Source organism: Hyperolius riggenbachi, chromosome 1 (assembly GCF_040937935.1).
Source record: "Hyperolius riggenbachi isolate aHypRig1 chromosome 1, aHypRig1.pri, whole genome shotgun sequence".
Taxonomy (NCBI): Eukaryota; Metazoa; Chordata; class Amphibia; order Anura; family Hyperoliidae; genus Hyperolius; species Hyperolius riggenbachi.
This window is the reverse complement of record NC_090646.1, coordinates 272,069,598-272,093,933: the sequence shown is the minus strand read 5'-3', so window position 1 is coordinate 272,093,933 and position 24,336 is coordinate 272,069,598. Positions and strand designations below refer to the sequence as shown.

The following is a 24,336-nucleotide window of genomic DNA, read 5'->3' as shown; positions in this document are numbered from 1 at the left end:
CAGGTTTGATCCCGCTTCATCAGGCAATAACAACGGAGCAATAGCATATGTGGTCACATATGCAATAGCATATGTGGTCAGTAGAGGTTCCTGGCTCTTCTACTGACCACATATGCTATTGCTCCGTTGTTATTGCCTGATGAAGCAGGATCAAACCTGTGAAACGCGTTGCATATTTGGAGTTCATAAATAAAATATATTGACTGTCTTTACTACAGTCGTTGTGTGTCTACTTGGAGGAGGTAAGTCCACCACTACCTCCTCTATTTACCAAGAATTTGGTTTTTAAGCTCATTTAGCTTCCTTTTATCCTTTTGTCGCCTCTGTTCTACTGCATAAATCATGTAATGTGTAAGAGGAAGTGGAAGTAAAGAAACAGGAAGGTGAAATGACACTTTTACGTTTTGTTTTATCTGACATTATTTCACCCATAGGAGCAATTATATACAGTAGGAGAAACTGATCATCTCTTTCTTCACAGTACAGGCAGCAGTCAGTGTATGAACATAACATACATATAGTGCTACTAAATATTAGTATTTTGAAGCATCAATGGCAAAACACCTTACTCTTATTAAACGAGGTCACATCACTATTTGAATAACAGTTTGCTGTAAAATGTATAATAAGTATAACAAAAAAAAAGTGTGGCATTTAGCACGTATCAATGGTAAACGAAAGATTACACTTTGTTCCTTTCGTAACAGAAAAGAGGCAATTTTCAAAAGTAAACATTACAATGTCAAGAATAAATACTAATTAGGAAGAGATTGCACAAGGGCAAGTCTAAGCAGAGCATAATAATTACGCTCATAAGAAGGGGGATCCCCTGAGATCAGCTTTTATTTTACCAATGCTGCCCTGTATGATATGCTTGTTACCCAGGGATTTTATGAGACACAACTCAGCAATACACTGGAAAATCAATACGGAGCAGGAAGTTTTGCTTGTCTGTGGACTACTGCCTTGTGAATGACAAGGACATTAACTGAAAAGAGCCTTTGTACTATTCATTACAAACATATGGAATTCCTCCTGAAAGAAACCTTTGTTTACTGCATTCAATTACAAAAACCTTCAATGGCAAAAAAAGATGCAGAATGGTGTTCAAGCAAGGAATGATGAACAATATATGGCATTGGCTAAGCTCTTCTAAGCGTTATCTCCTCCACTTGCAGATAGGGCATGTGTCAGAGGTTGCTTCTTAATACTTACTAGCACAACTGACTTTTGTGCTAAACACAATAGAAAGATAACAGGATTCTGCTCCTCAGTAATGGAATTTTATGTAACCATATCTGCCAACTGTCATGGGCATCAGTCTCCAGTGGGAGAAGGTTGCTTCTTCCACATCGTAATTTATGCAGTTGTTCCAGGACATATTAGGAAACAGATAATGCACAAAGTATGTGTATAACTTCATAAGCCCAACGATGTATATGGTAACAAGAAAATATAAGAAAACCAAACAAACCCAAGATAAAAGAGAGAGAGAGAGAGAGAGAGAGAGAGAGAGAGAGAGAGTTTTGCCTTTAATTGAAGGCCTCTTCTTTTGGGGGTATTAATTCATACAAAAAGAAAGAAAGGGGATATTTTGGAAATGGAAACTAAATTAATTAAGGGGGGGGGGGGGTGTGAGAAAGTTGTAATGAACATCTGTATGCAGCTTAGAGTAAACAGCAATGTAAATATCACGGTGTATACATGCAATAGTTAGGTTGGGGGGCACAATTGGATCACAGGGACATAAAGGAAGAATGTGCTTGGTTTTTCCCACTGTCTTGATGTGATGTATTACACCTTATTTTTGGATATGTACTGCGAATGACCTGCAAACACCTTCAATTTTAAAACGGAAATCGCCAGGTCCTTTCAGTAAAGGTATACTTTGTTGTATGTACATTTTTAGTTCATTTGGACCAACTCCTACTCATCGTGGTAGTTCTTCGTAACCTGAGTACCCTACCTGTGTCATGCTTCTGCCTTGAGATAATAAGCAGGCCAAATAAAAATGGATTAAATAAAAATGGATTTGCCTATCCCAATCTTCAAATGTCATAGAACTACAGAAGACCATTAAATTGCATAATTATTATCAGTGGCCTCTTTAAAGAGCTCTCTGAAATCCTTAGGTGGCCGTTTATTGTTTAAAAGCCATCTGACTACTAAATAATGTTTTGTATAGCAAGCATATAAATATGTAGTTTACTTTCTGGGAAAATTCATGTTTCTGTATTCTGCAGGCAGCTAATTCCAGTCAGATAAAAAACAAACTATAGCTCATAAATCTATATAAATTCATACGTACCTCTTCTAACAAAACTGGTAAGCCAAGCCTGATGGCATTCTCCAGTGTCCGGAGGAAGCCAGCATCAGTCAGTTTAATGACTTTCAAGCCATTTTTGGTTTCTTTATTTCTGATCCAGCGATTGGCCTGTTGAATGAAATCTGTGATTATGGACTAGTTTCTAAGCAACCATTACTTGTTCAGGAGAAACAGATTTATTTAATAATCATGTGAAAGATAACTAGTAGAGATGTTGCTTAATGGAATAAACGTTATAATGGAATGATTCAGAGTGTTGGTTTTTTACCTAGTTAATTGTATGATGTATTATTTCACAGATATGGTACCTGATCTTGTGGGTCAATCATCAGGGGCCAGCGTCTTCCACGCGTAACCAAAATACCATTTTCAGTGGAAACATGATCTCGAGGTAATCCATCTGTATTCCACTGTCGGATTTCATAGGCATCACCCAGAATATTTATCAGGCTGAAATTTGGACTTATAGGAATCTCCAGCTCTTGACACTTTTTAATCCAGCAATCTATTAGCTTCAATGAGCAAATTAAAAACACAAACATTTTTGTTGGCATCAGTCACAATATTTCCAGACCGATGATGACAGTCTTAACAAATTGAAATCACAAATAGAACCAAGCACCTTTCCACAAACTACTTAACATGCAAGAGTGTCTGCTTATTCCCACTGCTTTATGAAGATTAATACATTGGTAAATTAAGGAGCATACTATGTAGCATGTATTTCATATTATACTCAGGTAAGACAAATATTTCACATGCACATATTGGAAGGAAAGTGGGATATCTGACTTAAAGTTCAACCTATTTTCCATGATTGCAGTAGTGAAGAATGCCTTCCTCCACAAGTATCCTTGGTTTATATTGCTTTTCTATAGCAATCAGGGTTGTTGTTTTTTTTAGGCTGCTAGCAGTATGTTTATTGCAAGTGACTAGCTACTACATCCAAAACATCAGCATGGCGCACTGGAAACTGTCTGGAAAAAGTCAGTGCAAAATTTAAAGAGACTTTGGCTCAACTCACTGATAGCCAGTGATAAGCACAACACCTCAAAAAAATGCCTTGCAATCCCTCAGTCAGTCACCAGTCTGGTAGTAGACAAAATCACAATTTGAGGCTGCATCCTCTCCCATTTATTATCTCTGGGCTGGACCAATCCCCATGAGCTACAAATTCACAAAACAAGAAAAAACTGAGAGAATAAAGACATTTGCACTAAGGAAAGACTTTATTTGTCAATACACACCAAACAATGAGTGAAAAAGATTAAACACCACAAATCTCATGGATGCGGTGCATTGCACCAGAACACAGGCAGCATCAAAAGATGGGAAACAATGAGTACAGCAATACATAGCGCTGCAACCACACTACAACCCTCACCGTAGATGAGAGTGCTGTATGAATAAGATAAATTGATCATATGTTTATTGTTGGATATTTTGAAGATTGTAGCGTATATACTACAGTATATATATATATATATATATATATATATATATATATATATATATATATATATATATATATATATATATATATATATATATATATATATGTGTGTGTGTGTGTGTGTGTGTATATATATATATACTGTATATATATATACTCTTTATTTTACCATCTTTTGATACTGTCTATGTGCTGGGGCAATGCACTGTATACATTGAGCAGGGAGCAGGGGGGGAGGCCACTTGGCAGGGTCCAGAGGCGCAGGGGCCCCTGCAGGTGTCCCCTTTGCCTGTATGGCAGAGCAGGCCCTGGCCTATAGAAAGCTGCGCTGGACAATGGGAGGTCCAAAATCTTTGCTTCTAACACCTCTGATCAGTGATATTACTTCCTGCAGGGTTTATATATTGGCCTCCCATAATTCAATTAACTTTTCTCCTGAATTATCTCACAGGAGCGGTTCTACTCAACATACTGTATGTTTTTATCACCTACCAAGTAAAAAAGGACTAAAAAGTAGTTAAAGGGGCACTATGGCTAAAAATGCTGTTCCATTATCCCCACCATCAGTTGTTTAATAGGGACAGCATACATTTTTTTCCATAGATCTTGTGTTAAAAAAATATCTCCTAACACCAATTCATCTTTTCTAAACAGCTGATCTGCATCAGTAAATCAGCTGTTTCTGATGGGTTAGTGAAGTAACTTCGCTTTTAGTGAAGGGCTGGGTGTTTCCTGCTCTCTCCTAACTAGCATCAGCCTTCTTCTCTCTGCCCACAGCTGAATTTTAACTCGGCACACACACTCTTCAGAGCCATGCTTCTGCAGGCATCTCACATGTAGCTACAAGGTAGATAAATTAAGAGGCAGCGGAATATCGTGAAGCAAGCTGGATTAAAATGTATGACGTTGTGGTCCAAAGTCAAAAGCATTACCCCGTACCATGGCTTATGTTGTAAGCTGCATGCTAAACTTTTACCAGACTTTCAAAACTGCACTTATGTTTTCTACCTCTGAAGCAGACATTTTGCCCTCTGGAGGTAGAAATGGTACAGGGGTAATGCTTTTGACTTCGGACAACAAGGTCATAGGTTCTAATCCAGATTGGACACGCGGCCCCTTAGCCCATACAGAAACACCCTAAGCAGTGTTGTGTAGAATGTAATACTAAACTATCAAAGACAAAGCCATAAAATGACCTAAAAGATGTTAAAATGGTCTCAGGGGAAACATGTATAAACATATTCCCATCAACTGTGGTATCACATGATGACATTACAGGGTTTTAGGTGTGAGGTCATATAATAGACTACTCTCAAACAACATAGTGTATGTTGGCATTCCACATATGGCCTACATATACAATACATTTGGCATTATATAGTATTTTACACATAAAGCTGTCAGTATGTTCACAAGACTCCAGAAGTCAACACTATTCATTTTAATTGATGGCAGTGGCAATTAACACATCAAATCACACATCACATTTCCTATGACCACTCAATGTACTGTGTCACCATTGGTCATACACCTACTGTTCTTATATGCTTTGCTATATTTATTGCAAATTAAATTAATAGTCAGCACAGAATGCTTTGCTTCATTGTAATTATGCATGGCAAGCTGACATCACTTCTGGGTATTATTCATGTTTTCTGAATGATCTCGCATAAATTAACATACGGACATAAACATGACAGATGTGGAAGTTTAGGCTTCAGTATTCTCTGAGTGTAATAAGCCATAGTTCTACCACTGCGGGCATGATATATTTTTTCTTTTCACAGTTTCCCATGGTGATGTTTAACGCTTCATGAGCTCAGCCCCTGGAATAGCTGCCATACAACATAACAGGACTAGCCTAGGGAGACCCACATGACTAGGAATGATTTATCTGGTTTACTGCATGCCCCACTAATCAAACTGAGAGCATAGGAATATGTGTAACTTTTGTGTTCATTCAATTCCAATAGTGAAATTGCACTAAAAAAAGAAACAAACTGTCTTTTGCTAGGTTTTATCACTTAAGCCATATTAATTAAAAAGCAACAAGGGAAATCAGTAAACTTCTAATGCTATCCGAGAAACTTTTCAACTGTGTCAGATCCACAAAGTCTATTACATTTGCATGTAACACAACTGTAATACAACATACTTCAAACATACTCAAAAGCAGGGATGGTCGTAGCCAACTTCGCTACGCTGAAAATACGCGTAGTTTTACGCAATTACGCTTCGCCAAACTACGGCTTCGAAAACAAATATTCGCTTCATATGCATTTCGTAGAATACGCGTTAAAATACGCAATTACGCGTAGTGCGAAGCGTAGTGTATGTGGATACATATGCCCGTATGCAGAAAATGGTACGCATTAATTTCTTTAGAAATGCATATACTGGGAACCCTTCTATGCATACATTCCCCTTTCCAATGCGTAAATTTGTATGCATACAATCGCATGCGGAAAATTAGACGCAAGTAACGCATTCGTAGTTCACTACGCAATACACATGTTAACTACGCATAGTGGGCGTAAGCTACGCGTAGCGGTACTTCGCTACGCGTAAATTCGTAAGCGTAGGTTTGAAACTTCGCCTATGAACTACGATGCGTAGATGCGAACTACGATGCGTAAATTCGCACTGGCATAGTTTCTGCTCATCCCTGCTCAAAAGGTCTTTCAGGGTGCTTGATTCCAAATGATTCTGGGCATCCTCTCAACAGAAGATGCTGCTCAGAAACTGTGAAATCTAGGCATCCATTTTAGCAGGCTTTAAAACAAGGCCAAAAACACCCCTTCTGGAGTAGGGAAGTTTTTTTTTTTCCTTTTTGGGTCTAATTGGACCATGCCTTGTAAGCAGTGGCATAGGAATCGCTATAGCAACCATATCATTGCTATGGGGCCCGTAGCAGTTCGTAGCCAAGGGGGGGCCCGGCGGTCCTGGCTGTTTTTTAATTTGCAGAAGCCCGGGCCCCCATTTCATTCCCGCCTTCACAAATGCCCGATCCAGCGCCTCCACCATGCCCGCACACACTGTCCCCACCGCTGCATACCCTTGTAGTTCTGGCCAGGCGCCGCCGAGCATGTGTGCGTGGGAAGGGGGGCACGGTGTTAAAAGGTGCCATTTACTGTCACTGTGTGGGGTATATGTGTGTGTAACTTTTTTGAGGGTGAAGGAGTTGAAGGGTGCTAATTTCTATATGGGGTCTGTGTAACTTATAAAGTGTGTGTGTGTGTGTGTGTGTGTGTGTGTGTGTGTGTGTGTGTGTTTGTGTGTGTAAGGGGGGTGTGAAGGGGTGCTATTTACTGTGTGTGTGTGGTGGGGGGTATGACACTTAATAAGATACTCTGTGGATGGGGGTGGAACTTACTGTGTGTGGGGGGAAGGGGTGTAACTTACTATGGGGGGAGTGTAACTTACTGTATGTGGGGGGAGGAGTCTAACTTACTCTGGGGGTGTGTAGTGTTGTGTGTGTTGACAGTGTGCGTGTGTTTGTGTGTGTGTCAGTGGTGTAATTACAGGGGAGCAGCCCCTGCAGTTGAGGGGGGTGGGGGCACACCATGGCTTCTGAGCCTGTGTTAATGAGAGAGGACGCAGTGAATAGAGAGGAGACGGGGAGCCTGTGGCAAGGTTTCTTGTCACCACCACCCCCACCTGCCAGAGAGACTCTATCCAAAGGGAATAGCAGCGCTGCATCTTCACCTATCACACCTACTGCCAGCCTCACCTGTCATTGGAGGGGACAGCAGTGCCATCACCCACCCCAACCTTGGGCCAGCCAGACAACAGGTAAGCCCACTAGACCACCAGGGACTTGCCATGCATATGGTAGGTAGCAGAAGAGGTCTCGTCTATGGCTGGTAAAACTTAGAGCTACCTGGGACAGTGATTCCACTGATCTCTTGTGTGGGACCTCCAGCAATCCCAGCGTGGTCAGAGCGGTTCCTCCAGCCCAATCCCTGGCTTGTTGTCGTATATCACTTGTAGCCGGGTATTGGGCTGGTGGAATCACTGTGGCTGCACTGGGATTGCTGCTCGCAGTAGTCCCATGGAAGAGATCAGTGTAATCACTGTCTCAGGTGGCTTTGAATGAAAATGATATCTTCCAAAGGTCTCAGGAGTGGCCAATCGCAATACCTCTTATGAGTTTGACCATCCACCTATACAAGATGAGAGCTGCGATGTAATAAATCATCCTCTACCTACCTTCCCTAGAACCTGGGGGGGCATAAAAAAAATGTGCTATGGGGCCCAGTCATTTCTAGCTAAGCCCCTGCTTGTAAGGGTTTTTTCGCCTTCATCTGGATCAACAGGGATATGTGAGGGAGCTGGCTGGTGTTGTACTTTATTTCCTGGTTGAACTCATTGGACGTATGTTTTTTTTTCAACCCAAATAGCTATGTAACTATGTAACCCCCACCAGCATGTAAGTCGTAACAGTTCATGGAGAAGTCTGAAGACAACAGACAAATGCTGAAGTTGAATGCCAAGTTAAGATTTAAAGCTATTCAACAGACAGTGTTCTTACACTAAACCACCTACCCCTTTGGGCCTCCGGCACCAAAATTATACACTGGACACTGCTATAGCAGCAATTAGTATTGTGGTCTATGGGGTGCCTAAATTACAAACTAGCCACACAAATACCCTACTTCAAGCCACGGGTACTTCCCTACACAGCTGGCATTCAAATTAGCATCATCACCCTTACTGGACAAATGATTGCCTTGTGATTCAACCAGCTGGTGATCTAAACAGGGAGTTGCAAAGCAGACATGCTTCAGAGTGCTTTAAGGTTACTAACAGATTGTTCAAATCCTAGTTGTTCACTCAAGGCCTTTTCACACTGGGGCGGTGCGTCAAATTGACGCACTGCTACCGCACTCCACTGAAAACCTCCGCCGCGGTGCGGTCCACCAGAAGTCCTTGATCTGACGCTGGTCCAAAAGTACGTTACTTCTGAAGTGACTTCCGGCGATCTGCCTCGGCTCTGAAGTCATGTTAGTCTATGGCGACACAGGGATTTTGTAAACATTTTTTTCAACGCAATGTGGCGGTGCGCATGCGAGGAAGTGTATTTTTACAATACGCTTCTGTGCACTTCTGCTTACCCCGCGGTATTCCCCAAAGACCTGTTTTTGGCGGTGCGTTTTGCAGTGTGAAATTGGCCTAAGCATGAAGTCCATATTGGTGTTTGTGAGCTTTAGTAATTGGTTATGATTTCTACACTTTTTACTACCATGATTCTGGTACCTCTCTTTTGTCCGTGTACCTCCTGCCTCAGCCTTTTAGCTTGAGATTAAGTCTTCTACCTGAATATCACTTGCTTGTCCTATGCTGTTATTGTCACCTAAATGACCTCATGATTCAATCTCTGCCAATGTAAGAGCTGCACTCTTCATTCTTCTTACCGGTGCTTGTTACAGCTTGTTAGCTATGACAGGACCTGGGAGTGTATAGAAATATTTAAATTACCGTAACTTGCAGGAGGCCCTAGTGAAGCCCAGAGCAATTTGATTCCATACCTTAACCACTTAACGACCGCCCACTGCACAGGGGCGGTCAGAAAGTGGAAGCTCTAAGGACCGGCTAACGCACAGAGGAGGCGGTCCTTTTAGGGGCATGGGCGGAGTGATCGCGTCATCCGTGACGCGATCCTCCGCCGGGGATCGATGGCCGGGCATTTAGACTCCAGCCCCCCGGCCAATTAGCAGTACCGGCGGGCGGAGGAATACGAATATTCCGCCAATTAAAGTGTATAAGGCACTTTGTTAGGTAAACAAAGTGCTTTATACATGCTTCCTCCTCGCCTTGTGGTCTCATTGTTCCAGAGACCACCAGCGAGGAGGAAGCACTAGTAAGTATACACCACACACTTTTTTTCCCCACACAGCCCCCCTGATCTCCCACCCCAGCCTTCAGACCTCCCCTGATCACCCCAGTAGACCCCTGCCAGCACCCTTGCACCCCTCTAAACCCCCCCCCCGTCACTAACTATCAACGCTATCCCCTAGATTAGGTCCCTAACTGCCTCCTAATCACCCCTGGTCCCCCCCCCCTACATTTAGATCGCCCCCAGACCCCATCCCAGACAACCCCCCTGTATACTGTATACATCTGTATACAGCTAGCTTACCCCCTGATCCCCCTCTGATCACCTATCACCTGTCCATCACCCCTCAGCACCCCCACCCATCAGAGCAGACCCTAACTGCCCCGCGTGGGCAACCGATCACCTGCCCAGACCCTCGATTGCCCTCAGACCCCCCTCCAGATTACATCCCCTGTGCATTGTTTACATCTGTCCTCCCCAGCAATCACTAACTGATCTTCGATCAGTAACCCCCTGTGTATGCCTCTCATCAGATCAGGACTCAGTCTGCCCCGTGCGGGCTCCTGATCAACCCCCCACCCCCTCAAATCGCCCTCAGACCCCCCCCCCCCCCCATCACCTTCTTAGTGCATTGTATTTGACTGTGCTGTGATTGTATTCGATTGTGCTGCAATTGTATTTGATTGTCCCGTGATCTGCTTCGATTGTCCCGTGATTGTTTGATTGCCTCTGAGACCCCACTTCCCGCCACCACCAACCCCACCCTCCCCCCCACCACCTGCAACCACCACCTTCCGAGTGCATCAGATTTGCTTGTGCTGTGATTGGATTCGATTGTGCTGTAATTGTATTTGATTGTCCCGTGATCTGCTTTGATTGTCCCGTGATTGTTTGATTGCCTCTGAGACCCTACTTCCCACCAACCCCAACCCCCTCCACCACCACCCCCACCCCCCATCACCTTCCGAGTGCATCAGATTTGATTGTGCTGTGATTGGATTTGATTGTGCTGTAATTGTATTTGATTGTCCCGTCATCAACTTTGATTGTCCCGTGATTGTTTGATTGCCTCTGAGACCCCACTTCCCACCAACCCCAACCCCCCCCCAACCACCACCACCCCCACCCCATCACCTTCCGAGCGCATCAGATTTTATTGTGCGGTGATTGGATTCGATTGTGCTGTAATTGTATTTGATTGTCCCGTGGTCGGCTTTGATTGTCCCGTGATTGTTTGATTGCCTCTGAGACCCCACTTGCCACCACCCCCAACCCCCCCCTCCCCCACCCCAGATTATCCCCCTGTTACTATCCTAGTGATCTAAAAACAGTGATCAGTGAAAACTGACACTTTTTTAGTATCACTAGTGTAAGCAGTTAGGCCAGTTAGCTAGGCCCCTTTGTTAGGGTTAGTTAGTGCCCAGCCCACTGCACCGCATTCACCGATTAGCGCCATCACTGTCGCTAATCAGCATTGGTACTATATAGTATCTAGTGATCATTCCTGATCGCAGACAGATCTATAACAGTACATTAGGGTCACCTTAGTGTAGGCTCCACTAAAAACGCAGTGTTTACCCGATCAGGCCTGATTGTTCGCCCGCACTTGCGTTCAGCCGCCCCACTGTAGTGACAGATTTGTTTTTCTGATCACTGCAAAAACACTGTACACTAGCTATGGCGCTGTAAAGATCAGTTTTGATTTTTTTTTAATCAAAACTCAGTGACCACAGCTTTCTTCCTCTCAAATACTCCCTTTTGCTAGGTAGGTGCTCTTTTTTTCTGGGTAGTCTCAGAGGAAAACCCTATAAATTTACCAGTCCACAATGGCAAGAAGGGGGATTTCCGATGGGGAGGTATACAGGTACATGGACCAGTCGGATGAGAGCGTTTGGGAAGACTCAGCCAACTAATTTGAACCTGTGGAAAGCAGTGGTTCTCTGACCGAAAGTGATGACGAGGTTTTGGTCCCGGCTAGAGCCAGGCGTACCAGACCCCATGTCGTTAGACCGCAGGTGGCTTTCCTATACTGCCCTGGCATTTTAGGGGCCCTAAACCATGAGGAGTAGTCTGGAAACCAAATGCCGCAAAATGACCCTTGAAATCCTAAAGGTACTCATTGGACTTTGGGCCCCTTAGCGCAGTTAGGGTGCAAAAAAGTGCCACACATGTGGTATCGCCGTACTCAGGAGAAGTAGTACAATGTGTTTTGGGGTGTATTTTTACACATACCCATGCTGGGTTGGAGAAATATCTCTGTAAATGGACAATTGTGTGTAAAAATATCAATAAAATTGTCATTTACAGAGATATTTCTCCCACCCAGCTTGAGTATATGTACAAATACACCACAAAACACATTATACTACTTCTCCCGAGTACAGCGATACCACATGTGTGGCACTTTTTTGCACCCTAACTGTGCTAAGAGGCCCAAAGTCCAATGAGTACCTTTAGGATTTCACAGGTCATTTTGCGGCATTTGATTTCCAGACTACTCCTCACGGTTTAGGGCCCCTAAAATGCCAGGGCAGTATAGGAACCCCACAAATGACCCTATTTTAGAAAGAAGACCCCCCAAAGGTATTCTGTTAGGACTATGGTGAGTTCATAGAAGATTTTATTTTTTGTCACAAGTTAGCGGAAAGTGACACTTTGAGAAAAAAAACAATAAAAATCAATTTTCGCTAACTGGTGACAAAAAATGAAATCTTCTATGAACACACCGTACTCCTAACAGAATACCTTGGGGGGTCTTCTTTCTAAAATGGGGTCATTTGTGGGGTTCCAATACTGCCCTGGCATTTTAGGGGCCCTAAACCGTGAGGAGTAGTCCACAACCAAATGCCGTAAAATGAACCTTGAAATCCTAAAGGTACTCATTGGACTTTGGGCCCCTTAGCGCAGTTAGGGTGCAAAAAAGTGCCACACATGTGGTATTGCCGTACTCGGGAGAAGTAGTATAATGTATTTTGGGGTGTATTTTTACACATACCCATCCTGGGTGGGAGAAATATCTCTGTAAATGGACAATTGTGTGTAAACAAAAATCAAAAGATTGTCATTTACAGAGATATTTCTCCCACCCAGCATGGATATGTGTACAAATACACCCCAAAACACATTATACTACTTCTCCTGAGTACGGCAATACCACATGTGTGGCACTTTTTTGCAGCATAACTGTGCTAAGGGGCCCTTTAGGCTTTACAGTAGTGCTTACAAATTAGCACTCCCCAAAATGCGAGGACAGTAAACACACCCCACAAATGACCCCATTTTGGAAAGTAGACACTTCAAGGTATTCAGAGAGGGGCATGGTGAGTCCGTGGCAGATTTCATTTTTCTTTTGTCACAAGTTAGCAGAAATGGAAACTTTTTTTTTCTTGTCACAAGCTGTCATTTTCCGCTAACTTGTTACAAAAATAGTCTTCTATGAACTCACTATGCCTCTCAGTGAATACTTTGGGATGTCTTCTTTCCAAAATGGGGTCATTTGGGGGGTATTTATACTATCCTGGAATTCTAGCCCCTCATGAAACATGTCAGGTGGTCAGAAAAGTCAGAGATGCTTCAAAATGGGAAAATTCACTTTTTGCACCATAGTTTGTAAACGCTATAACTTTTACCCAAACCAATAAATATAGGCTGAATGGGGTTTTTTTTTAATCAAAAACATGTTTGTCCACATTTTTCGTGCTGCATGTATACAGAAATTTTACTTTATTTGAAAAATGTCAGCACAGAAAGTTAAAAAAAAATCATTTTTTTGACAAAATTCATGTCTTTTTTGATGAATATAATAAAAAGTAAAAATCGCAGCAGCAATCAAATAGCACCAAAAGCTTTATTAGTGACAAGAAAAGGAGCCAAAATTCATTTAGGTGGTAGGTTGTATGAGTGAGCAATAAACCGTGAAAGCTGCAGTGGTCTGAATGGAAAAAAAGGGTCTGGTTCTTAAGGGGGGTAAAGCCTGCGGTCCTCAAGTGGTTAAGGAAATCCACAACTATCAGTGGAAATTCAAAGGGTCCAAACAAATGAAACTGACTTATGATGATTTTCAGTTCAACACTTTCAAACCTGAATACCTACCATACATTTTACTTCAACAGGCCTAAAAGCCTTTGAGGCCTGTGGGAGAAAAGCTCTGCACAAATGTTGATGTTGTTGTCTCTTTACTACGCCATCCAAAGTAAAGACAAAAACTGAGATTTGGATGGAGAACCACTCTTAGAAATTCTAAAGCCCTAAGAGGAACATTTAATCAAGGGCACTTCTGTTTTTTCTTTACTGTTGTACTGGTGTAATCTGAAGCAAATCATGGCTCAGAGAGTACAATTTGTCTAAATCAGGATTCACATCACAGACCTGAACTCAGAACTTCCTCTCTGCTCTAAAAAATACACAACAGCTTAATAACCTTTAAAGAGAATCTGTACTCTAATATTCTTACAATAAAAAGCATACCATTCTATTCCTTATGTTCCCCTGTGCCCCTCTGTGCTGTTTCTGCCACTCTCTGCTGCAATCCTGGCTTGTAATTAACAGTTTTAGGCAGTGTTTACAAACAAACTAACCAGCTTCTAATAGGCTCAGCTAAGCATAGTGTATGAGTCATTCAGAGTATGCAGGGGGCCTGCAGAGGGTGTGTATCGCTTCTACCAATCACAAGCAGCCCTGTACATTCCACACAATCAAGCTTTAGCCAAACAGGACAGAGGAAAGATACATTGATTTATTACAGAGACAGTGCAGTTAGGAAAGACTGCAGTAAGCCAGAGCAGATTAGAACAGGCATAGGAACTTATAGGATAGAAGAACTAAGGCTGAAAAATTTGTTACAGAGTCTCTTTAAAGAAAAACATTTCTTTGTTACAGCTGATACAAATCCTGCGATAAATCTGCATTGTGTCTACTTCTTGCATTCATGGAAGCATATATAGGGTTAACATCCTGTGTTTAAAAATTAGCTGCTCTGCTGAGACAGCTAACTCACTTAGCTGAGAGATCAAATTACAGTTGTGATTAGTCACCGATAAGGGGCATTTAGACAGGCTAAACTCTCTAAATACATACAGGGTGCATTTCTGTATGTTTTCCTTCTGTCCTGTGCAAGAGTCCAGGACGCATTAAAGCCTTGTTTTTTATGGGGTTTGTGATTATGTACGAAATAATCAATTCAAAGGCATGTAAGCCTTTAAAACAGAATGTAAAACAGACTCTGTCTGTAGTAACTAATGACCTGAGCCACCCACAATGTTCCTGATACAGTAGCCCATGGAATGTTGTGCCTGGGCTGCTAATCAAATGGCAATCCACGGGAGTAGGAATTTTTATTCATGGCAACAGAGATGGACTTTGCGATTAGCTGAGACATTTGCCCCATTGATTGAAGCAAAGTGCCATTTTACTGATAGCTCCCCTTTAATGCTGCATCTAATTAACTGCGTTCTTTACATAAGAATTTCATGAATTAATTATTTACAGCACATGTGAAAAACAATTCATAGCCCATTGATTTTAGCAAATGCTTCATCAACTGCGCTTAACAATAAGGTTACCGATACAGAATACGAAGCAGTTATATTGTCATTTGTGCTGTTATGTGGATCCAGATATTGATTCTTGCAAACCTCTTGAGATTTTGTGGGTCAGAGGTCACATAGCATGTTTACATTCAATTGTACCGACTTCTTTAAACGCTTAATACTCAAAACACCTGAATAAGCTCCCCGTGCATGAATCAAAGATAAAATACATTTAAGTATGTAGGGAAAAGGTTCACATGAGACAAGGATAATGAAATCTCTTCCTGGAAACCCAACCAAAATAGAGTAGTCATAGTGTATCAATTATAAAGCAACATACTCACCAGCTGTCTGTAAACAGCAGTAAAAGCACCAAAGTAGGCAACACAAGCAGCAGCAATGAAGACATTTCCAATAACATTGAAGATCTCTTCTTCAAAATTTTCAATGCTCTCTTTCCACCGAACCTGTTCATCGCCCAGTGCAGCTGTCAGTTTACCCGCTCGATTAAGTCGTGCTTGTGTAAGAGCCATGGTTTTTGCTAAATATGGAGAAAATTAGATCCAATAGTTTATGTATAAAAAGAATATATGTTCAAACGTAAACAGAGGCATTCTAAGCAAATGACTAAATACAGATAAAACGCATATAGGCAAAATGCCATTTATGCCAAAAGATTGCAAGATTAAGGGACCTTCCACACTGCATACGCTTCGAAGCGCATGACTTTTGACTATTGTAAGGGCACGGTGATTAACCACTTGAGGACCCACCCTTTACCCCCCCTTAAGGACCAGCGCTGTTTTAGCTGATCTGTGCTGGGTGGGCTCTGCAGCCCCCAGCACAGATCAGGGTGCAGGCAGAGCGACCAGATCGCCCCCATTTTTCCCCACTAGGGGGATGATGTGCTGGGGGGGTCTGATCGCTCCTGCCTGCCGGGTGTTGCGGGGGGGGGGGGCACCTCAAAGCCCCTCTCCGCGGCGAAATCCTCCCCCTCCCTCTCCTACCTGGCCCCCCTGGTGAACCGGGCTGCACAGGACGCTATCCTTCCTGTGCAGCCAGTGACAGGTTGTCCCCTGTCACATGGCGGCGATCCCCGGCCGCTATGATTGGCCGGGGATCGCCGATATGCCTTACGGAGCAGCAGCGCCGTACAATGTAAACAAAGCGGATTATTTCCGCTTGTGTTTACATTTAGCCTGCGAGCCGCCATCGGCGGCCCGCAGGCTATTCACGGAGCCCCCCGCCGTGAATTGACAGGAAGCAGCCGCTCGCGCGAGCGGCTGCTTCCTGTTTAATCACCCCAAAATACAGAACACCAACACCAGTTTAGCTGCACTCATAAGAGAGAACCATTTATTGCACAAAAATATGCTTCACTGTTTGAAAAATTTGAGCAAAAACCCCCAATAAATATAGGGTATAAATTGCATAAATCTAAAAATGACAAGATCAAATTGGGGCCCCAATACATCTGACAGAGAAAAACCACTCACATCGCCACTCACTCATAAATATGCAGGGATGGGAATTAATTCCAGAGATGCAATAAATTATGCAGTGATTAGTATCACCAATTCATCATGATTAGCTAATCAAAAAAAGGGCTTTCTTCTGAAGTAAAGTGCACTTTTAGATAGAAAAAAACTGCATATGCAAAAAATAGTTCCTATCAAGGAAATCCTATATATGAATCAAGCAATCTTCCATTATACCCATATAGTCCATGTGAGATGGTTAGCAGCCTCTCTGCATCAAAAACAATGTAGTACTGAGGCAATGTCCCAATAAGGTTTACTTGTCATAATAATGATAAAAAGCAGCATACGACCTGGTAGATGAAAAAATCACTTAAGGGCAGCTTAACCACGTGCCGATCAGCATAATTGCAAACTGTATGTGTGATTATCAGTCCTTGCCACACAATTCCTTATCCAGTTAGCTGATAGCGGTGATATCCCTTCCAGACAGTTCACATAGAAGGTAGCTGGACTGCAATGTGCATTCCCCTCAGCACTTCATACAAGTATGCAGGCTACTGCCTATTTCCACTTATCTGTATACTGTGCTCTGCTGCCATAGGATGTAGTAAGCAGGGGATAACAGGTAACCACCACGTGGGAGCTGCCCAAACATTCAAATCATCCAGGACGCACACCAGCAGCGGCCATCGCTAATGCATTTCACCCCTCCCTTGGGGCTTCTTCAGAGCGTGCTGCGTAGTGACGTATGTGTTACTCTATCCTTATATACAAAAGTTCAGCTGATCATGTGATATTTGAGCCAAGGACTCACTAGTGCCATCTTGTGGACAAAACGTTTATTACATTCATTTTCAATGATTTCTAAGAAAGGTTTCTCTGCTGACCTCTCTGCTGCCATCTAATGGAAAAAGATATTAATACACCTACAAAGAGGAAAATACTAAATATCAATATATTAAATATAGTCACCAATCCTAGAAACCCACAAACATACAACAATGTGGCTTATATACCTATGATCAGAAGTCTAATCCTATGCATATTTTTACCAAAGTAGCTAAATAAATGGAATAACCACACCAAAGCTCCCCATTATAAAAACACTTTTAAATTTAAATCCGAGTTTAATCCCGCGGGGCCCAACGTGTCGAGGACATAAATCCAAAAGCTTTCCTTTTTAGTTAATTGTGTATCCAGATCAAAACGTCTCATATCTGGTATAAGCCACATTGTTGTATGTTTGTGGGTTTCTAGGATTGGTGACTATATTTAATATATTGATATTTAGTATTTTCCTCTTTGTAGGTGTATTAATATCTTTTTCCATTAGATGGCAGCAGAGAGGTCAGCAGAGAAACCTTTCTTAGAAATCATTGAAAATGAATGTAATAAACGTTTTGTCCACAAGATGGCACTAGTGAGTCCTTGGCTCAAATATCACATGATCAGCTGAACTTTTGTATATAAGGATAGAGTAACACATACGTCACTACGCAGCACGCTCTGAAGAAGCCCCAAGGGAGGGGTGAAATGCATTAGCGATGGCCGCTGCTGGTGTGCGTCCTGGATGATTTGAATGTTTGGGCAGCTCCCACGTGGTGGTTACCTGTTATCCCCTGCTTACTACATCCTATGGCAGCAGAGCACAGTATACAGATAAGTGGAAATAGGCAGTAGCCTGCATACTTGTATGAAGTGCTGAGGGGAATGCACATTGCAGTCCAGCTACCTTCTATGTGAACTGTCTGGAAGGGATATCACCGCTATCAGCTAACTGGATAAGGAATTGTGTGGCAAGGACTGATAATCACACATACAGTTTGCAATTATGCTGATCGGCACGTGGTTAAGCTGCCCTTAAGTGATTTTTTCATCTACCAGGTCGTATGCTGCTTTTTATCATTATTATGACAAGTAAACCTTATTGGGACATTGCCTCAGTACTACATTGTTTTTGATGCAGAGAGGCTGCTAACCATCTCACATGGACTATATGGGTATAATGGAAGATTGCTTGATTCATATATAGGATTTCCTTGATAGGAACTATTTTTTGCATATGCAGTTTTTTTCTATCTAAAAGTGCACTTTACTTCAGAAGAAAGCCCTTTTTTTGATTAGCTAATCATGATGAATTGGTGATACTAATCACTGCATAATTTATTGCATCTCTGGAATTAATTCCCATCCCTGCATATTTATGAGTGAGTGGCGATGTGAGTGGTTTTTCTCTGTCAGATGTATTGGGGCCCCAATTTGATCTTGTCATTTTTAGATTTATGCAATTTATACCCTATATTTATTGGGGGGTTTTGCTCAAATTTTTCAAACAGTGAAGCATATTTTTGTGCAATAAATGGTTCTCTCTTATGAGTGCAGCTAAACTGGTGTTGGTGTTCTGTATTTTGGGGTGGTTTATTATTACCAGTGCTAGCACCTGGGAGGTTTGATACATATTGTTGAGCAATTGTACGTATTTTTTCTTTCCTGTTTAATCAGCCTGCAGCTGGCGACGCAATACTGCGTCGCTGGTCCTGCAGCTGCCACTTTGCCGACGCACGGTATAAGCGTGCGGTCGGCAAGTGGTTAACATAGCAATCACGGTGCCCTATAAACAGTAATGCGATCCATTTTACACTCATTTGCAAATGTACATTTGTTCCTGCATTTGAGATTGGGGTTAAATGAATAGGAGCACTGGCAAATTACATAAAAAATATGGTGCTATGCGATTTGCTTTGCGATCTCCCGTTTCAAAAAACTTCTCGCTGCATTTTTTCCTAATCAGGAGCTGTAAGTGCAGCAAAGCACATGCTTGTAAACAAATGTAAGTTTTTGCATGGCAATTGCAATCACTATCACGATTGTCAAATTAGGCATGCTGCAAGACTGAATAGCTATTTAACCACTTCACTATCCTGGTAATTTTCACAGTTCAGCTCAGCTGTGATTACTTTGGCAGTAACTTTATAAATAATTATCACAACTAAATGATCTATATATTGTTTTTTTTCAGGACAAACAAGGCTTTTTGTGGCTGATATTTGTTATTAGTAATTGCCTTATTTTCTATGCATTTTAAAAGGAAAACAAAGAAAAAAGTACACAATTTATCCACTTTCATACATTAAAGTTTTATTGTAAACAGTTCTATTGTACATTAAACCCACACATTTTATTTGCCTTTCCCTCATGTTTATTTAAACAGTTAATTTGTTCTGATAATGTATTAGATGTAACAATTAAATAATGTATACAATCTGCTACTGTCTGCTCCTGTAATGTGTATTTTACACTTGTTTACTAATTAACTCTGCCATTGAATTCCCTGGGAGGAGGAGATAGGTTTGCTGTCAATATTTTACAACTCTGTAGTGATGTTATCAGGTCAGAGATAAATAAACCGTGTTATCTAAGATTTTGTAGGAAGGAGATTGAAGATACTTATTTTCACGTCATAGGGACAGCAAGTGTTTAAGTAACATCTCTGTTGCATGCTTGCAAATTCTTTGTACCCAAACTTCTAATTGTACCATGTACAACATCATTCTCAAGCTGCTCATAAATTGTTACAGGAGCATTGAGGTGATGAAGAAGACTATAAGAGAGCCCTGCAACCTATCACAGTGCAGCAGTATGTAGGCAAGGAAAGCTGCAGGTTGTATGCCTTGTAAAAATGAGGTGTAAACGACACTACAGTTCTATGCAGCTATATTGAGTGCTGTGTAAAGTAACTATAAGACAGTTCTTTACAGCTGGAAGGTGCCGCAACTGTTTAGTTGTTAGCAGCTGCATTAAATACTATAGCAGAATTACATTTTTGTGAGTTGCAGGTGTGACAAGGCTACACATTCCACATATATCATAATAGTTGTTTGTTTGTTTGTTTGTATGTATGTCTACTTTACTTTTAAAGAGACTCCGTAACAAAAATTACATCCTGTTTTTTATCATCCTACAAGTTCCAAAAGCTATTCTAATGTGTTCTGGCTTACTGCAGCACGTTCTACTATCACCATCTCTGTAATAAATCAACTTATCTCTCTCTTGTCAGACTTGTCAGCCTGTGTCTGGAAGGCTGCTAAGTTCTTCAGTGTTGTGGTTCTGTGATGCATCTCCCCCCTCCTGGCCCTTCTATGCACACTGCCTGTGTATAATGATCTCTTGAGATACAAAAGGAAGGATGTATACAGCCTGCTTGGGTAAGGATGTATTTTCTATGTGTGAACATACTGTACATCAACCTACTTCCTGTTTTGGTGGCCATTTTGTTTGTTTATAAACAAACTTTTTAAAACTGTTTTTAACCACTTTTAATGCGGCGAGGAGCAGCGAAATTGTGACAGAGGGTAATAGGAGATGTCCCCTAACGCACTGGTATGTTTACTTTTCTGCGATTTTAACAATACAGATTCTCTTTAAATAGAGGGAAAGGGTTAGCAGATGTGATTTTATGCTGACCGCATGATGTCAGAGAGATTTTCCATTAACTTTTCTCCCTATGACAAAACAAGAAATCAGGAGAAACCTACCCAAATTCTCAGTATTACAGAAAGCAAAGAGCATGTTTTGAACTGGACACAGGTAGCATACCAATAACAAATTCACAGCTAACCTGATTTATCCTGCTATACAAATATTGATTTCTGTTTTTGTCCCAGTTGTGGAAATGTTGCTTCCCTTCCCCTCTCATTGGAACAAGAAGAAGCAATCATTTTCTCTAGACTAGAACCCAGAAAATAATAAAATCTAACAAAGAATCTAGCCCTACCCTACTCCTTCAAAAATTGAAGCAAAATAGTTCTGCCTGGGGTCCTCTATAAAATGCTTATCAGATGTGAAAAATGATCAATTGCTTTTCATTTAGCTAATATTTTACACTTAGCAGCTCATAAACTTCTTCTTTTGTAAGGCTGGAAGTGGAAAACGAAAATGCATACCAAGGCTTTCTTTTTCCCCAAGGCTTTTATCGTATTGATCCTGTAGCTCTTTAATCTGTTCTTCCACTTCTTTTAATTTCCTTTGCTTCTCTCGAAGAGTAGCCATTGTAGCATCAAGTTCAGCCTGAAGACAAAAAGCAGTGAGAATTTCACCCCTTATATAATGTATGCTACACCACAGACATTACACTGGAAAATGAAGCCTCGAGCACTATATATCAATCAATCAAAATACTTATGCTGAAAGCTGGTATATTAAAGGGTTTTATGATGTGTGGCAAGATTTAACTGAATAAAAACCTACCTGCAATGTGCCTTGTTTTTTTTTACTTCACTTTTGACCTGTAACACTTGCCCTTAGCTTAAGCATGGTTAATCTGTCCATTACCTCTACAAGAGTGGCCACCCATATTGCACTCCAGCTTTTGTTAGCACAGGGGCTGTCCAACTCCAGGCCTTGAGGTCCGTATCCCTACTAGTGTTTAGGATGGACTGAAAATGGAGGAAGGTGTTCTACGTGATGAACCACACATTTCCCGTTTCAGTCCCATCATTAATTTGAGCTGTACCAAAAATGTGTGAGGATCTTGGCCCTTGAGGACTAGAGTTGGACAGCCCTGTGTTAGAAAGTAACCAATTTCATCTGTTTTCATTTTCATTACCTACTTTAGTGAACTATTTTACACTATTCTACGGTGAACTATTCTAAATGTTTTATATACAGCAATCACAGTTATCAGTGACTCAGGGATCAGGAAGTCTCCAGCAACTGGTGGCCTTGGAGAAGGGGGGGGGGGGGGGGGAATGTGGGCCTTCCTTTTTAATGTTGCAGGGTGGTGCACAGTGGAAACAGTTTACAAAACCTCTGGGCACCGGTCCTCTTCACTCCTATAGCTACTGTGCTGCATCCTTGAACAGCTCCCCAATGTGTTACCTGACACATATTCGGTCACGTGCGTGCAGCCGACCTGTAGAGAAAGGATGCAGCAGAGCAGCTGAGAGTGAAGAGGACCTGCTCCCAGAGGTTTTGTAAGTTGTTTCTGCTGCACACAGCTCTTCATTTCATCTATGGGGGGAGGTTAGTGTTAATTGTAGGCTTGGTTACTAGAATTCTCAAACAACACAAGCGCACATATCCTGCATCAGGCCGGATAACAGGGACTTTACTGTAGTAAGCTTATCCAAGATGGCTCTTTCTCATTTAATCATCTCATGATTGTAACAATAAAACTTTAGCGACTGATTTTCTAATGTTCATTCGCCAAAGGTTGTAAACAATCCTGCAATCCCGGCCTGGACATATAAAAATGTTCAACTGTTAGGTAGCCTGAGTTTGCAACCCTGTCCTTGGGTCTACGGTAAGGGCTGTTGATCAGCTCTTGAATTAACAATAGTGCATTTGTTGTGGTGTGAAAATACTTGTTGGATTTTATTATTATTACTGTAGATTTATATAGCTTTTATATCTTTCACAGCCCTTACCTAGTCCATTCCCATGTCACTAACTGACCTTAAGAGAAGCTCACAATCTAATCCCTACCAAAGTCAGTCTAATGTATGGAGCATAGTCTAAGTTCAGTTTGGGGTGGAACCATTTAACTTTTCGATTTGTTTCTGGGATGTGCCAGGAAAATGGAGTGCCAGAGGAAACCCACGCAAACACATGGAGAACTTATAAACTCCATGCAAATCACGTCTTCCTAGTGCAGATTTGAACAGGGAACTTAGCACTGCACGGCAAGAGTTCTATCCAAAACACCAATTAATTTTTTTAAAGTTTTGGGCTGTCCTGCATTTATTAAATAATAGTTTTTACTTTATATGCGTATAACTGCTAACACACAAACGCTTATTCACAAACGTTTTACCAACTCTTCCTATGATCTTGTATGAGTCAGATAAAGGTTGGAAAGTCTTGCCACCGCATATTAGACATTACTTTAATAAATCTGGGCCATACCACCAGCACCTTTGGTTGAGTGGAGCATAATTTGTTTTCAATCATTTTTTTTAATTTTCCAATTGAGAAACAGTAAACATTACATTAACATAAGCCATAAGCACTACTTAAAGGACTAGCTTGTTGCAAATGTAAAGAAGGGTATCCTGGAAGGCTGCTGTGCAGGCAGAGAAGGGGTTGGCTGCTGGGATGTCTGCACAGACAGAGAAGGGGTTAGGTTTACAATGTCGGTGGATGCAGCGAGTAGATAAGGTGTGCAAGGCTGGTGGTTGGATATGTAGAGGATTGGGGGGAGGGGGGCATGTTAACTACTGGATATTTAACACATTTTACTGATACATCTTGAGGATTCTATAGTTCCAACCAGAGAGGTAACTCATAGTCACCATCAGAATCCATAAGAATTGTGTTGCCTCCATAAAAGACAAACTTCAAGGCTTCCTTTATGCCTTCAAGAGAACTTCTCGGTTCTACCACACTGGGTATGCTGGTAATAGACTACTCCATGCACCCCCCAAAGACAGATCTACGGTAGTTTGCAAGGGTGTGAACAGTTCTCACATGGTTTGATGGTTTCTGTAGACATAGATCCTCTACGTTGCTGTTGTTATTTATATGCTACAAGTTATGACCATGTGCTCAGCCATCCTAAACTCCTTACTCTTCTCTTTAACACAAACAAACAAACACAGAACATTTATATTGCGCTTTTCTCCTGACTCAAAGCACAAGAGCTGCAGCCTCTAGGATGCGCTCTATAGGCAGTAGCAGTGTTAGGGAGACTTGCCCAAGATCTCCTATTGAATAGG

The 24,336-nt window shown here is 41.7% G+C and overlaps 1 protein-coding gene across 1 annotated transcript in view; it reads right to left on the bottom strand.

The window, feature by feature from the left end:
• The window catches only part of DNAH6 (dynein axonemal heavy chain 6), a 443,662-nt gene that overhangs the window by 155,453 nt on the left and 263,873 nt on the right, over positions 1-24,336 (bottom strand). The window contains exons 54-57 of the mRNA XM_068233571.1: positions 21,568-21,691; positions 15,488-15,684; positions 2,635-2,838; positions 2,309-2,434 (exon numbers count right to left, since the gene is read on the bottom strand). Of these exons, the coding sequence (XP_068089672.1) occupies positions 2,309-2,434; positions 2,635-2,838; positions 15,488-15,684; positions 21,568-21,691 (651 nt within the window). The remainder of the gene's footprint in view (positions 1-2,308; positions 2,435-2,634; positions 2,839-15,487; positions 15,685-21,567; positions 21,692-24,336) is intronic.